Source organism: Natator depressus, chromosome 18 (genome assembly GCF_965152275.1).
Source record: "Natator depressus isolate rNatDep1 chromosome 18, rNatDep2.hap1, whole genome shotgun sequence".
Lineage (NCBI taxonomy): Eukaryota > Metazoa > Chordata > Testudines > Cheloniidae > Natator > Natator depressus.
Window position 1 is genome coordinate 11,273,684 of NC_134251.1, and position 16,703 is coordinate 11,290,386.

A 16,703-nucleotide genomic window follows, 5' to 3' on the forward strand; every position below is an offset into this window, starting at 1 on the left:
TGGTATAAAAGACCAGCCAGGGGAGGGAGAAAACAGGACAAGGAAAAGAGACAAAGAGAGACCTGAAGGGACATCTCAGAAGAAGCTTGAACTTTCCCATCGTCCAAACCAATCCAGAGGGATGGACACTAAAGGTTCATTTTCCTGCGGGATCCTGTTGCTGCTGCTCATCCAGTTCCAGTCCAGCAGAACCAACCCCATCTACGGCCTCAGCCCTGCCAAAGAACTGGCCAGCATGGAGGTGAGGACTCTTTGCTTTGTGTTGTTAGACTTTCTAGGGTTCAGCCGAGCACGGTGTGGTGCCAACACCATTCTCCAGTGCAGTAGTGTAGCTAGCAAAGACTCACAGGGGACAAGCCAACTTAAGACAGTTTGCACAGTCAGCTCTAAACCATATGAAGACGGGGCTCTCACTTCAGAGAACCCAGAACCCTTGAGGGACTGATCCCTTCAGCTAGTGGGTTCATCTGATGATCCCTGGTGGTGGCAGGGAAGAAGAGGGTCCTGAGGCTACGGAACATCTGCCTCTTCAATACAGAAACCGTCTCTCCTTAAGGCTCTCATAGAACTTAGGGACACTCCTCTAGAAGGAATTATAAAGGGATCAGTGTAGCTTTATAAGAGGAGACAATAGGTTTTTTGAGATGAGGTCCCTCATACGATTTCTTTTGCTAAGGTACAGGTGCACCGAAGCAGAAGACAGTGTGTGCATTCACATTTGGGAAACACGAGGAAAGACCCAGGGCTTGCATAGGCAGGAGATGAGCAGGGGATTGGGGCAGATGGGTGGGAACTTTTAGAAGATCCATTACTTTGAAAAAATGAATGGTTTGATCACAGAGCTGGACTCCCTCAGAAAAGCCCCCAGAGCTGGGGAACTATTATGCACCTGTGGGATTTATAGTGTCCATTGCCATAGCAACCAACATTCAGGTTCCATCCTGCATGATGAAGGATCCCAGTGACTTCAATAGGATTATACATTTGCTTAAAGTCAAGCATGTGCTTAAGTGCTTTGCTGGATTGGGACCGGCATGAGCAGCCCTGCACCGGTCCAAGCCCTTAAAGAACAAGCTCCCTAAAAGTATTAGAATAACCCCCCAGAATAAAACAGGCAAAAGTTAAGCCAAACTGCTAAATTTTACATGGAGCCTCGTAGCTAGGTTCTGGCTCCCACAAAGTGCCCAGAGGAGAGAATCCCACAGACAGCACCCTCCAGAAGGTAGCGGCTCCTGCAGGGGGTTGAACCCTAGGAAGGGACAGCAAGAGGCTCTGAGCTGATCTGAGCTGCCCTGAAAGTGAAACCTGATTCCACGTTATTCAGGGCTTTAAAACTCATCTTGAGTGATGAATGATCCTCAGAAGTGAGCAGGAAGCCAGTGCAAAGACTTGCGTGCAGTCTTTCTAGGTGTGTGCACCCCATGCTACCGTAGGGGGGAGCAACACTGTTCGACACCAAGGGCAGCTTCTGGGGGAGATCAAGAGTTTCTCTCCGTAAAGCCCCTCGCAACAGCCTGGCAGGTGACAGCTGTGGGTGACCCCTTCTGAGGTCTGCAAAAGAATGGGAAAGCTGACAGCTTTTTGGCCAGCTACAGAGGAGCACTGCAGGTCACTGCTGCTAGCTGGGAAGCTAAGAACCTGGAGCAGAGATGGACCCAAAGGGACATAGAGGCAGTGAACCACCCCTTCCATCTTAGGGGATGTCTACACAGCACCGGGGAGGGTACTTCTCAGCGGGGGTAGACAGAGATGTGCTAGCTCTATTCAAGCCAGGATGCTAAAAATAGCAGTGTGGCTGGGGTGGGGAAGGGGGGCTCAGGCTAGCCACCCAAGCACAACCCTGCCCAACCCCCTGGGTATGTGCTCACACAGGGGCAGAGTGACAAGACTGCAGGGTCTGGGTTGGACAAAGAGGACAGAGGTGACCCTACAGCCCAGCCTTGCACACAGTCTCCCCAGGCCCTGTGGCAATGGGATGACTGCTATTTTCAGAGGTTAGGCAAAGGTTGAGTGGGTAGGAAGGCACGGGGAAATCCACAGGGACGGGTGTTTCAGTCTGTGCCCTTCTCTCGCAGGCTCTATTGGAGAGGCTGGAGGACAAATTCTCACTTATGGAGGCCCTGGAGTCCAACCCTGATCTTCAGGAGCCCGAAGCTCAGCAAGAAACTTCACCAGAACTCTTCGATGACAGCAGTGACCAGCAGCCTGAGCCCAGGCCAGCCCCCAGCGCCCCTCTGTCCTATAGGGACCCCATCCTCAAGCAACTGAGGGGGCTAAAAGCTCCCAAGATGATGAGAGACTCAGGCTGCTTTGGGAGAAGAATTGACAGGATTGGCTCTCTGAGCGGAATGGGCTGCAATGGTGAGTCCCTCCTAACCCAACTCATTATAAATGGATTATTATTTATGTGGGTTACCGTAGCTCCTAGGAGGCCTAGTCATGGACCAGCCCCCCAGTTGTGTTAGGCACTGTACAAACTCAGAACAAAAAGATGGTATCTGAATGGACCTTACAGCCTAGAGACAACCCAATGGACATCCCTGTCCTGTCAGACCACCCTGTCATCTGTTCTCATTCCCATTCCCCTCCTTTCTGCTTATTACACATCTCGCTCCTTTTGCCTGAGCCGCTCTTCCTGTCCTTTCCCAGCTCTTGTCTTTGGGCCTTTTACCATCTACCCCTAGGTCTAGAACAGCCCCCTTGCACCAGGCTCCCTTTTCCAAATCCAGCCTTGAAACCCACCTCACCCTCCTTCTCCTGAACTGGCAGCCTGTGTCCTGCCCAAAGTTTATCTCACCTTATCGAGACTCTATGCAGTGAGGACCTTCTTGTCTATGGCTCTGATCGTGCCGTTGGATCTGTTCAGCTGAGAGCCTCATGGGCACAAGGGACCATATGCAGGATCGCAGCCTATTTTTGCACATCATCATGCAAATTAGTGCCACTATGTACACTTATTTAAATAGTGATATTAATAGCATAGGGACATGGCAAGGTGCTTGGATACCACGGTGATAGGCACAGCATAAAAACCTGGATAGAGAGATGCTTCTGCTATCAAAGACGTCTTGCTTTTAAAGAAATGATGCACATTAGCGTAGGCCTGAATTAGGCTTCTGCTTTTAAAAAATAAAAATTAAAAAAAAGGAAAACATTTACAATAAAAGCGTTCTAGTGACATTTGTTTAGAAGAATTTCAGTATAAGTGTTTGGTTTGGATTTAACGGTGATTGCAAACGAGTCATTGCAGCATTAAGCTAGGGCACGAGAACCTGAGAAAATTAGACGAACTAGTCTGTTTTCATTGACTGGTCTGAGTGAAGTACGAAGTGTAAACCCAACCGCAGAAATGGGGAGAAGTAATTTAGTAATTTTGGTCACACTACAGACTTCCGCTGCTCAACCGAGTTGTGCCAGAAAAGGACACTGGTACAGATGCAGTTATCTCAGCAAAGCTGTGCTTTTATGGATAGAGCTTGTTTTGTTCAGGACGGAGAGGAGGAATGGGTTGGAATAAATTATGCCGGCAAAAGCCCAGCACTTTACTGGTACAGGAAAATATCGGTATACTATACAGCCGAAGCACTCCCGGGGCGGACATGGCCTAAGATTTTTACAGTTTTCAGAGCCAGATCCTCAGCTGGTGTAAACTGGCTTCATTAACTCAACAGAGCCACGCTGATTAACAGCAGCTGAGGATCTAGCCCTATTTTTAATAATCTATGGTGGTTATAAGTAACAAAATAAGTTTATTTGCAAGTTTGTTTTATTATAATTAGGCTTGGCAGAATTTGATATTCTCAGTTGGAATTCTAAAAAAAATATAGATGTTTATTTTTAAGCATTTTTATCCTTTAAATTTTAAGCGGCAGGAAATTAACAGGGGAAGGGGACAGACAATTTATGACAGCAGACACGGAGATTCAAAAGTTAAAGTTTTGTAACCATCAGGAACACAAGCTGTCAACATCACATGTCAAAACATATCAAATATTCTTAAATCAAACTCCAGTAAGTTCTCAAGCAGCATCTTACTTTGCTTAGCTGTAAATTTCAATGATTAATCCATGGCAGTATTTTTTGTTTGTTTGTTTGTGCGTACAGTGAAACTGACATCTACCGACATTTACCGATAAAAATCTAATCCTTCCAAGCCTAGTTATAATTTTTAAACTGACATTGTCCTTTAAAAGCAGCCCTGGTAATGATTTCTGACACCATCACAGAGAACAGGTTTCAGAGTAATAGCCGTGTTAGTCTGTATTCGCAAAAAGAAAAGCTTATGCTCAAATAAATTGGTTAGTCTCTAAGGTGCCACAAGTACTCCTTTTCTCATCACAGAGAAGCATCTTTCTTTAAACCCTCCTTTCCCCAGACAATTTATATTAACCCAGGATTTAACAATACTGCTCAGCTCTGATTTCGTGATTTTCATCCATAGATCTTAATGTGCTTTACAATAAAGTCTCATTCCATTCCCATGGGAAAACTGAGGTACAGCAAGGCAAAGTGGTTTGCCAAAGGTCACCCAACAAAACCACCTTCTGTGTTTTAATAAAAGGACGCAGCTTGGGGATTTGATTTTCAAAGCACAGACCTAGGATGGGAATGGCAAACACTGCAAGACAGAGCAAAGTGCATTCAAGGTCTCTCCATTTTCCTGCCATAACTCTTATTTTGTGACTTGCTTGCAGGTTTCAGGAAGAATTAAGGTGACTCTCCAGTGCCGCTGTCTCCCAGGACGCTTTCCATATGCTTTCTAAACTCTCATGGAGAAGTTATTCCTATTTATTTATATTTATTTATTTATTTATTTGATGTTTTATAAGAACATTTCTTACTTTAGCACCAAAAAAAATCATGTTCAAATAAAACTAACACATTAGTCTTTTATGTTGAATTTTTTTTCCTGTCTGTTGCATTAAAAAAAATCCATGTATTTCCTGAATTCGAACGCTTACATTTTATTAGGTGCACTGCCACCGGTGAGGCAGGATCTCACAGTTTAGAGACTCAAAAGCAATATGCTTGGGAGAGACAGGACAGAGATTTTCTATCACTAGGAGTCAGTTTGTAAAATACTTAGGGGCGGTGGAGGATGGATAATTGCTTGTGTTTAATTGCGCGGACCAAATTAAGGCTCTAAGCACCAAGGGAGAAATACATTATCAGCTGCTTTTAGATTCACAGCCCAAGTGTGGCATTTGCAGCATTAACACATTCGGTTTGAGGCAGGACTTTTGGGACTTTACACCAAAGTTTCCAGGGTCTGGGGGCAAGGTTTCTGAACTCGGCAGGTTCGATTACCGTGATTCTGCAGCTGTTTCTGTTTAACGTTGGCCAGCTTCAGTGGACACCCCCTCGCCCTTAATCACTGCCATATGCATACTGTGGGCTTGATCCTGATTTCATTTACACTCATGTAGTTGCTGACCTCAATGGATTTAACTCCTGATTTACACCCCTGATCTGAATCAGGCCCAGCCCAAGATTTAAAAAAAAAAAAAGCTATCTAAAATTAGGCCCCTAAGTCCATGGTTAGGCACCTAAATCAAACTCATAGGCTAAATAAGTAGCTTGATTTGCTAAAGTGCCTAATGGGTTCCAGGCACTTTTGGAAATAAGGCTACTTATTTGGGTGCCACACTTTAGGCACCAATTTCTGAAAATCTTGGCCCCAGCATCTTTTCCTCACAACACACCCCAAGGACAGTTCTGGCTAACGGAACAGCAAGACATTGGTCTCTGCACTGCTGCTGAAATGTATTTGGCCCAGCAGGTCTAACCATTCCCAGGTAGCTAAAGTCAAGCTACCTGGGAATTATACTTGCTCACACTGAGATTAAAGGTGTCCCAAAGGGTGCAACCATAAATGAAAGGATGTGGATGGGTTTGCTTTGTCTCACACCCTCCTGCTAGCTGCTTTTCCTGCTACACTTCATCATCCCCCTTCTTCTCAGCCTGCGCGTTTCACACATCTTCAGCATGGCAGATCTGTATGAGTTATGCTACCCAGCCAGCTACACCGGGGTTCTGACCAGCTGTCCCCGATGTTCAACTGACACCCTTTATATTACTGCTTACATTGGCACAGAGATTGCCACTCGACTTGCACCCACTTACCCCCGGCTGCATTTGGCCTAGTGACTTGTACCAGGGGGCAAGATCAGTAACATGCTGCCCAATGATACATTGCCCCAGTTCAACAACAACCCTAGAGCGATGTGATTTGTGTGTTAGGAAGAGCTGCTTCTTCCCACCGACAATCCACGCTGGTAACATCACCCCCAACACAAGGCCACGAACAGAAAAGACCCAGGAACACAACGTAACAGTATCAAAGCAGGGGTCTTTGTCCATACCATGGTCCGGGACTAGTCGGGGCCGTTACTTCGCGGTAGCTCTGAACTGAAGAGCTGTGGGCTCGGGAATTCATTTCCTTTCTATTAAACAGAGGAGGTTTCACAATTTACCTCCTTAGAGTGCGTCTACCCAGCAGTGACACAGTGTCTGTCCACCCACTAAAACTAGCTGTGCAGGCAGCAGCTTGGGCTCACCACTCCTGCACGTACTTGGGGGGCGGGCAAGCCACCACCCATGCTGCAGCCACACTGCCATTTTCAGCACGCTAACCTGAGCTGAGGAAGAGCCTCTGGCTACCTGCACTGGGAAGCATGCTCCTGGCTGCTAGGTAGACGTACTCTTATCTGACGTCAATGTCCCTCTGTTTACACAGAGGAAGCAATGCCAGCTATCCAGTGCCCCTGGTAACCGGATCTCTCTCACCTGTTTCTTAGCCCCAATGAGGGTCCTGTCAGGAAGCGAGCACAACTCTGGTCTATGGTTCTAGCCCATGCTCTTCCCGCCAATGATGTGAGGCCTTTTCCAACTCTGCCTACCCTTGTGCCACTACTCCAGTGGTCCTACGGGTGGGGCACTGACAACCCCGCTGCAATAAATACTCAAAGGGGTAACAGAGGATGGGGTGACCTGGGGTTTTCATAATGGGCTGCAGAGTTCTGTTTCCACATCTAGGCCCGTCGCTCAAATCCCGCACAGGGCAGAAGCAACAGAAGCTGTAAGCACCTGACCTGCCCAATGGCTTGCCTGAAGTGAGCTGTTGGTCTCACTTAATTTCCTAACTGCGCAATGCATCACAACGACTAGCACAATTACCGGCTGGCTGCAAAACGCAAGAGCCTCTCCTTACTGAACTAGGCTCCTGGCTATGCTACAGCAGCTTAGCTGGGGCCCTACCGCTGGAGCATAAATGCATCCTATGGTGACAGAAGGCATTTCTCCATTGCTGCAGGTAATCCACCTCTCTGAGCAGCTGTACCCTGGTCAACAAGCCTAGCCAGGTCTACAGCAGGGCATAGCTTACAGCTGCCTGGCAGGGGTGTGAACTTGTCTCACCTCTGAGTGCCATAGCTAGGGGAACCTAACTTTTAAGTGTAAACCAGGCCTTTTACATTGGGACATTTACTTGGGTTTAAAGTCTTACTAGAATAATAGTATCCAGTAACTGCCCGGATGAGAGGGGTTGGGAGATATGGGACGGAGAACTCGGGTCACCGCCAATACACATGCAGGCGTAAGGAGAAGGGGTATCCTGTTCTACCCTCCGTTTACCGGCCAGCAATTTTTTCCTTTTAAGCTGGTGTGACCCCAGCTAACCCAGACAGAGAATACATTGGGGAAAGAGAGATATTTACACCCATGCATATTGAGATGCTTTGAGTACCAAAGGCATTAATGCTGGGAAGAGTAAATATGAGACCAGCTACACGAGCTGCCCCCCCCCCATTAATTGTCAAGAAAGTACCTTGTTGTGTTAGTAAAGCTGCTTACGTGACTGATTGTGCCATGGGATGATCAGAGACAGCTGGAGCAATGTTGCTTCATTGGCTCACTATTATTGTGGTAGCAGAAACACCCTGTAATGGAGTTACACACAGACGCTGGAGCTTTTATACTTGGAAAGGAGTATGTGAACTCTGACCCTTGGCCACTGGCATTCTGGGAAATGAAGTTTAAGAGCTAGGTGGACATTTTGTTCTGGGCACGTCAGTTAGAGAAGATTCTTATAAGAATTAGATTGCTCATGCAAACAGAATGATGAGTCACCTGGTCCCAGACCCTCAAAGGTATTTGGGCGCCTAATGCCCATAGCTCTGCTCAGTTTGTATCACAGATGAGTATTTGGTTTTCAGTGAAAGCTTTTAATGTTTTTCTGCTGGGGTCAAATTGGACTGGCTCACAGTGGCAGAACAGCCAGGTTTCTTTGGTGGGGTGAAGGGACGGTATTGCCATCTTGTGATCCAGAATCTGTGGTTTCATTTTAAAACCCCAGCTTGGGAACTGAGTGTAGCTGAAGCCATGATGTCTGCCTGAGTCTGCTCACAGCCAGTGCAATAGCTCTGAACTGCCCCCTATTCATAGAATCATAGAATATCAGGGTTGGAAGGGACCTCAGGAGGTCATCTAGTCCCACCCCCTGCTCAAAGCATTGATCTGAATGGAGCATTAACTTTGCATCCTGGCGATGAGGAGGATAATTCAAATGTCACTGGAACAACTTTGCTGCTGCTGAAAGCACTCCCGGCAGAAGGACAGCTGTGTTATGCACAATCTACTGTGAGTGGTGTCACCAGTGGGTGGAGTTTGGTTTGGGGGCACGCAGAGCTTGGGGGAGACCCCCCCACCCCTGAACTATTCTATCCTATGAAATGGTTTTATACTCCCAGTCCCTGCTTCCTTACTGAGACAGCCTGGCCTCCCACCTCTCTCGTTAGCAATCTCAGTGGAGATGACAAGCATAGATGGATCAGTAAACTCCATTTTCATCCCTAGAGGTGGTTCCTCCTGGAGGGTCAGCATGGAGGACGCTGGCCCTGCTGCACCAGCCCTGGGGACTTCATTTTCTGGTGCAATCATGAGGCACCTTTCATGACTATCACATATAAAGGGGTCTAGCTCCACTGGGCCCATTGGAGTGAATGGGTATTCTGCCATTGTCTTCAACGGGCACAAAAGCAATACACCACACGAGGCCTATCTGATGTTTCTCTCAGAGGAGGGCATTTCATAAACAGCCCTATCCTACCCATCCACCTCCCCAACAGTAGCGAGACAGGCAGGAGCTGCCAGAAACCAGCCCCACGCCCCAGAGTGACCCCACGTGAGGTGCTCCTGGGGAAGGGAAGGTAATAACAACCCCAGCTCTAGCAATCAGTCCCGTCCTTGCTAGATCTGCGTGTCACCCAGTCAAGCAAAACCTCTGGAGACACATCGAGGCTTTGAAAATTATTCTTCCCCATTCAGCCCCCCCCAGGGGCAAAATACTAATAAAGTCAGTGGAACGTGCTAAATATGGAAGGAAGAGTCTGAGCTGCCTGACCTAAAGCCAGGTGGCTCCAGTAACAACAGCAAGCCAGTTCCTGGTGGAACAAGCCTGTGTTTGCTGGGTTAATAGACCCTGCAGTCTGGGAGAACCAGACTGCAAGAGGAGGCTGTCTAGGAAAAGCATCTTGCTGGGGCTGGGTTTTTATTGCTACACATATAAACACACCGAACTGCAAAACTCCCCTGGGGACATGTCAGAGCCAGTTCTGAGAGGAGATAGTTTGGGAAATATAAATCAGGAAAACCTTTAGCATTGATGGGTTCTACACGACAAAGGCATTATCCCCTAAAGTGCTTGGCAACCGCCAAACTGCTCGACGGAGCCCATTGGGGTGTCACCGACGCAGTGACCAGACCCAGACAGGTCACGGTCCGCTCTGGAGAAGATCAGCCCCAGAGAGGCAGTGCTGTGTAGTGGTTAGGGCTCTCAAACCCATTCCCACACGTGTTTTGGGTAAGTCACTTCCCTGCTCTGTGCATCAGTTTCCTCACCTAACGGTAGGTACACTAATACTTTCCTACCTGAAAGGAGGGTTTGTGAGGCAGAATTAACCAAGTTCAGAGAGTTGGGTGAAAGGCACTATAGAGAGTAGACCAGTGTTACTAGGTTTGCAGCATATTTGAAAATATAGATAGTCTCTCGTTACTCTGGAGGGTTTTTTTGTTTTTTTCAGCTCTCTTCACTGCACTTTTCCAGCCCTTTAATCCACTTCACTGATACCCATAAACAAAATCCCAGCCACTTATGCAGCTGCAATTCACTGTGACTCTAATTCCTTCCCACCAAGGTCTCTGCTCTGTCCTGAGTTGCACTTTGTGCTCATCACCACAAATTTAAACTGTATGGCAAGATCTTAAATTGCCTCCTGACTCTCTGCTTTTCTTTGTCTAAAAGATCCTTTATGTAGGTTAGGGATAACAAGGTCTAGTTTTAAAATCCTTATAGGAAACTTCAGAGTTCCAGGGCCCTGGATCTAGCCTAGCTGAAACGTACTACCTCCCTGATGGTTGTTCTGGGCCTGCATATAATAATAATCATCAGACCGAGCTCTTACATGACTTCAAACAAAGTCCCCATCATGCAAGGGATTGAGGAAGATGATCTGCAGAAGAGCTCTGTGTAAGCGTGAAAGCTTGTCTCTCTTACCAACAGAAGTTGTTCCAATGAAAGACATTACCTCTCCCACCTTGTCTTGCTAATACTTAGGGTCACCATTTTCAATCCTGGCTGCCTGAAGCCTGGTTCCTAAAACTATAATTGCGCACTTAAATATTAATGGCCTAATTTCCAAAGGCACTGAGCTTCCAGCAGCCTCCACTGACCTCAGGGGGATTACAAAAAGCTCAAGCACCTCTGATAATCAGGCCAGTTCTAGTCTATGGGATTTAGGAGCTTGGCTTTAGGCACCCAGCATTGAAAATTGTAACCTGTCTCTCTGCTGGCATTAGCTAGCAGAACTCTTCCTTCAGCATCACGAGCACAGCACATCTCTTGCCCAGATTCTAGGACCAGCGCCAGCCTCTCTGCAGGACAGCTACCCACCACGCTGATGGGTACCTAGCTAGCTAGAGAATGCAGTCACACATGTAACGAGGCCCCCTTCCTTAGGCAATTCCCCATCTTGAGGCCCCGCAAGAGTACCCCCATGGTTTCCAATGCAATCTTGTTAGAGACCAACCTTTGTTATTAATTTATATTGAGAGTGACGTAGGTCCCAGAGGTCCAGGCAGGAGCAGGGCCCCATAGTTCTAGGTGCTGTACATACACATATGAAGGCCCAGTCCCTGCTCCAAAGAGCTTACACTCTGAGAAGGTGATTGAGACACAAAAAGTAAAAAAGAGAAAGAGACACACACACAAAGAGCTTCAAACAGACATGATTTTACAGCCCAGTGCCTCTATTTAAATTGTGTGTCTCACGGGGAGGCCCACACTGCCTCTTGATCTAGTCCTGCTAGGTGGTTGATTTCTTACAGGCATCATGGCAGAGGTGTGTGATGATGGGAGACTGGAAACAGCACAGGGCAGGGTCCTTATGGATCCGTTCAGGGGGGATGTTCCACGCATAAGAGCCCTTGGATAGACTTCCACTGTGGTTTAGCACGGGGCTTGCATTAACTCTACTTAAGAAGTATGGTGCACGTATGCATAGAAAAACCCATTGCCCCCAGCTGCCCTTTCCTGCACATGGTCTTTTGGTTGGGAGCTGGAGTCCTTGCTCTGGGCTAGGAGGGAAATATAAGCCCTTGTGCAGCATACATTAAAGTCTTTGCTGCTTAGACTCACTCCACAGGCAGAGTGTGGGCCCCACCATAAGCACCAAGTCCTATTCGCCACCCCACATGGGCTTATTAGTTAACTCGCAGAGGTGCAGGTGCATGGTGGAAGCTGCTGGCGCCTGGAGATTCAGGACACCGCTCACCTGGCACCTTTCAGAGACAGTTAGGGGAAGGGATGGAGTGAATGAAGGGCTGAAATCGCTGGAGAGATTCTGTTAGGCACAGCATGGGCATTGGAGTGGAGCAAAGTCCCCCCCACTTCTCCCACACTCTAAAGAGACCCCCTCAAGGGGAAGACTGAGGTAGCACTATTGGTTGGGGATTAAAACTACAGCTAAAGACCAGGTGTGGGTAGTCAGGCAATTGAGCCAGTACCACTCCTCCTCTGCAAAGTGTTCAGGTGGAGAGCACTGCAAGGCGATGCAGAGGGGAGAGAGGGACTCGGCCTAGCTTGGAATGGCAAACACCCTGCAGACTGTCTAGCCCCAGGCTGTCCTTGGGGCAAATAGCTACCCCAGCAAATCAAGGGCTGATGTAAAAACCAGCGACCCTGGATTTGATTCCAAGTAACAATTCAGCCCAGACACCGAAGCAGCTTAATATCTCCGAAAATATCTCCCCTTCCTCACCCGAGACTCTTTGTATGCATTATAAACAGCAGTTAAAGCTCACAACACCCCAGGAGGGAGAGAAGTGTTATCACCACCATTACCAAAAGGGGGAGATTGAGGCAGAGCGATCCCAGTACTTGACTAAGGTCCCCTAGGGAGCCAGAGGCAGCTGGCCAGAGAGCCCAGGCCTACAGAATCCCCCGTGCCTTATCCTAATGACACCTGACTTTTCCTTAAATGAGACAGTAACATCGCCAGAATCACTTGCTAATGTATTCTAGTGGTAAACGTGAAAGGACATTCAAAATCCAACAGTGTCTTGTCCTTCCATTTACAGAGTCCCGTTACAAGACACAGGTCTGAAATACAAAATTGCCCTGGCACCCTACACACCTCTTCCCCCCCCGGGCTGCAGTCTTTGCTCAAAAAAGGAGGCTGGATCTTTTCCAAAAAAGCGTCTGAAGAATTTTTTCTCCTTCCGCACACTTGACTACCCCTTTCCGGCTCCCTTCCTGGCACCATTCTTGAATGAAATCCCAGGCCTCCGGAAGTAGGAGCTGGAAGCGCTGTCATCACACTGACAGGAGTGTTAAACGGTTCTGGGTCTGCAAGGAATGGGACAGATTCTCAGCTGGTGCAGGAATTAATGGAGCTCAGTCAAGCTATATAGATCTGGCCCCAGAGATTTACACTAGCTGAGGATCTGGCCCCACGTGTCTAGGTCATTGGCTTTAATGGTAGCTCTGCAGCCAATTCTCCTCCATCCTTTCTCAGTGCCTCCCTCACATATCGGGACACCACCACGATGCCCATGCGAGGCTTGCTGGCCAGTTGTCCAACACTTGCCTCACTGTTTCCATCGTTAAGGAACAAGAATCCAGAGGCACTGCTGAGAGATAAAGGGGGATGTTTTTCGGTGCTTCTCTCACACCTTTGAAGTGTGAAACCTCTTGAGACAAATCAACAGGAATGCGGCCCTCGCAGCCACAGTCCTCGCACTGTCATTCCCGCTGGAGCTGATGAGCCTTCGCCACCCCAGAGACAGCCAGGAAGGGGATAGATAACTTTAAAAGGGAATCTTCTGCCAGCTCCGGTCTCAGATCCTTTATCGCGGGCAAGTGACAGAATGCGGCGGGCTTCATTCCTTGGGCGTTACTCCTTCTGACTCTGCGTGTATAAAAAGGGAGGGGTCAAGATCACAGTCCATAAGCGAGAGGGGGCAAACCCTCTGGAGGCAAGAGAAGAACTTGGACTACAACATGGGCTCGTTGACTGCTGCTGCCCTCCGGTTCCTGCTGCTGCTGCTCACCATGAAGCCCCAAGGAAGAGCCAAAGCTCATCCCATGTACGGCTCGGCCTCCGCTGCTGAACTGGCTGACTTCAAGGTAAGGCAGCAGGCATCACTGGCAGAACACAATGCAACCAAGGGCTGGGGGAGCAGGGAAGGTGTGCACTGCTTTGCCATTCACTCCATCCCCTAGGGTGATTCTAGGGTAACGCTATCTCCCCTGCTGCCTCTCTCTGCATTTCAGACCCTGCTGGACCGCCTGGAGGACAAGCTCCCATCAGAAGAAGCAGAAGCAGGTCTGTCCCAAGAAATGAATGAGCAAAATGAGGAAGCCCCAGGAGATGCCTCACGTCCCCTCGCTCCCTGGAACAGCGAATACATTAGACCCCAAAGAGAAGGCCTTGCCTATGGGCGCAACAGCTGGGAGCGGCCCGAGAAACCTCCATCCGCCCAGAGGAGCAAACTACGAGCACTGATGAACTCGCCACGCAGCATGAGAAGGTTCTCGGATTGCTTTGGCCAACGGATAGATAGAATAGGAGCCCAGAGCGGACTTGGATGCAACAACTACAGGGTAAGAGGGAGAGGGAATGGCTGAGCTACTCAAGCACAGCTGGGGCACTGGATACAAACTAGAGTAAGGACGAAGCAATGCTATGCTCTGGGCAGAGTTCCTGGGAAGTCACAGGTGGACTGACTGGTCTAGGTTAAAAGCTGGACGATGGATTTTGAGGGGTCTCCTACCCCAACTCTCTTGTTCTTGTGCTGCAGTGTCCACGTGGATAATTTAGAAAAAACAGTGGGACTTAAAATGGGTTGGGAGCTCCAGTGCATTGGGTGACACTCTCTCTTAACATGTCTTTTCTGAACTTTTAGGAAATTTTCATTTTTAGAAACAATAATGAAGACTGCGTCCTTTTCTGGCTGAGTCCCGAGAAGTCAGTTCCCTAATTTAACATAAAGGGCTGCAGTGAGAACACATAACCCTGGTGGAATGGTGCACTCAGACACCAGCCATAAGACCCACCCTAGACAGAATCCTTTCAAGAGCGATGCATTTGATTCCAGAGCAATGGAATTTTCCACGGTGAGGACCATAAAAATCAGAGCCCATCTCTTGGGGGTCAGTGCAGCATTGTCCTCCTTCAACATCTAGCATTCTGCTCAGTCTAATTTTTACAATCCAACCTGAGGGGGTTTCTACCTCTTCTTCCCATGGGAGATTCATCTGCTATTTAAAGGTATCATTGTCAGTCAGTTTCCCTCACTATTCAGACTCAAATGCAGCCTTTTCTTAATTTCAGCACATTGTTCACAGGGCATGTCCTCAATGCAAAATTTTACTGGGTTAGAAAGTAAAGGATCGAAGGATCAACCAGCATGAGGCTGACAACTTTGCAGTCAGCATAGACCAGGGCAAGCCCTGTACAGCATCATGTTCCTTAGTCCTGGTTACGTCCCAGGGGGGAGTAACCTTAAATAGCCAGCATGGCACCGAACACAACTGTCCTCATCTACACTGACTGCACAGTCATCACGGTAGCTAATTCGCCTCTTCAGGGTCCTGGTCTCACCTGGTAACACTTTGTAATGATGAAAAAGCCCGTGGTTAGCCCCCTGTGAAACACACTGAACAATTCCAGTGCCTCATTGCTCTTTATGCGATGCAAGGATTTAAACATTTATGGCTTAACCGCCACATCTTACTCCTGTCTTAGCCAAGCTCCATCTGTTCAGCTCATGTAGCCACGCTCTGGCATTGTTCAGGATCACGTGCAGCAGACAGTCTGATGTGTTACCTTTCCACCACTTTAAGATCCCAGCTAGTCACAAACCATGGGAAGGCTCCTCTCAAAGCTTAAAAGGAAACAGCATCCATCCTCTCTTGTGATGAGTTCAGGACAGAGGGCCCCAAATATTTAACACTGCAGAAGGCCAGCTGGAGGATAGAGGAAAAGGGATCTGGAGGGGAAAAAAAAAAGGGATGCTGGTGGACTTCTCAAGGGGAAGGGGCTGCTGATGTACCAGTAGCTGGTTAAGTTGCTCCTGTCTTTATCCACCCTTTAAAACCATGCCTTGCATTTGTTCTGATTCACCTGATTTTAAGAACAAGGATTGTTGAGTGGTGGGACTCAGGAGATTGAGGATCAAATCCTGGCTATGCCACAGATTTCCTGTGTGACCTTGGGCAAGTTTCTTCATCTCTTTGTAACCCAACTCCCCTTCTGTTAAAAGGGGATAATAATTCTCCCACTCTCCAGCTGCCTTGTCTGTCATCTCATGTGTTTGTGTATAGTACCTAGCGCACCAAGATCCCGCTCTCCATACCTTTAGGAGCTATTGTGATGGCCGCTGTTTTAAGCAACACACCGGTGCGGTGACTGAACCAGGGACCCTTAGAGCTAAAAGCATAAGCTGATATGCTTGAGCTAAAGCTCTGTACCTGTAACAAGCTCACCAGCAGGTTATGCTCTGCTAGTACAAACAACCCTCCAAAGAATAAAGAAATTTACCACCCCTACATTTACTTGTCTTTTTCTCCTTCAGTTTTGAAGCTCTACCTGGAGATGGGGGCAATCCTGATCTTCTTCCTCAGAGTCCTGGACATCAAAGCTCTTCCAAAGTCAACTGCATCTTCTTAGCTCCTCGCTGGTAACTTATGTTGCAGCAGGGACAGTAGGCAAAACTCAGCTGCCATCTGTCTTCACCCATTTGCAAACAATTTCCCCCCCCCCCCCTCCCAGCACCATGAGTCAAACAATGTACAGGCTTTCTCCCTGAAGTGTAAGGGAGAAGGGATCATTTTAGTCCATTGTCACTGAAAAGAATTCCAGCCTAGATTTCAGCACCTTGGACAGAAAGTGCAGGTCTGTTTCTTTCATCAAATAAATGAGTGCAATAAAAGGCTATGGTTAATTTTTCCATACCCTGCATGACCTGTCTGTGTGTGTAAAAATGTAGCTCATATGTAGTTAAGAGGACCACAGCAAAACCTCACTGGCCTGCACTAATGCACCTGGTAAATATAATCTATTTAAGGGTATTGGGGGTCTCCGAACAAGTGCTCTGATTTAATGGGCCTATAAACCCCATTTAAGTCTGAGTACAGGCATTAGGCT

The 16,703-nt window shown here is 47.9% G+C and overlaps 2 protein-coding genes across 2 annotated transcripts; both read left to right on the forward strand.

The window, feature by feature from the left end:
* Nucleotides 1–4,872, forward strand: LOC141974280 (natriuretic peptides A-like). Its single transcript, XM_074933842.1, has 3 exons — nt 1–241; nt 2,076–2,361; nt 4,695–4,872. Exons 1-3 carry the CDS (start codon nt 122–124, stop codon nt 4,709–4,711), a joined length of 423 nt encoding a protein of 140 aa, XP_074789943.1. The 5' UTR covers nt 1–121; the 3' UTR covers nt 4,712–4,872.
* An 8,625-nt stretch (nt 4,873–13,497) lies between these two features.
* On the forward strand, nt 13,498–16,312 carry LOC142000797 (natriuretic peptides A-like). The gene is made up of 3 exons (XM_074975359.1): nt 13,498–13,681; nt 13,829–14,158; nt 16,132–16,312. The coding sequence occupies exons 1-3, from the start codon at nt 13,556–13,558 to the stop codon at nt 16,135–16,137; spliced, it is 462 nt and encodes a 153-aa protein (XP_074831460.1). The 5' UTR covers nt 13,498–13,555; the 3' UTR covers nt 16,138–16,312.
* Nucleotides 16,313–16,703: the final 391 nt, after the last annotated feature.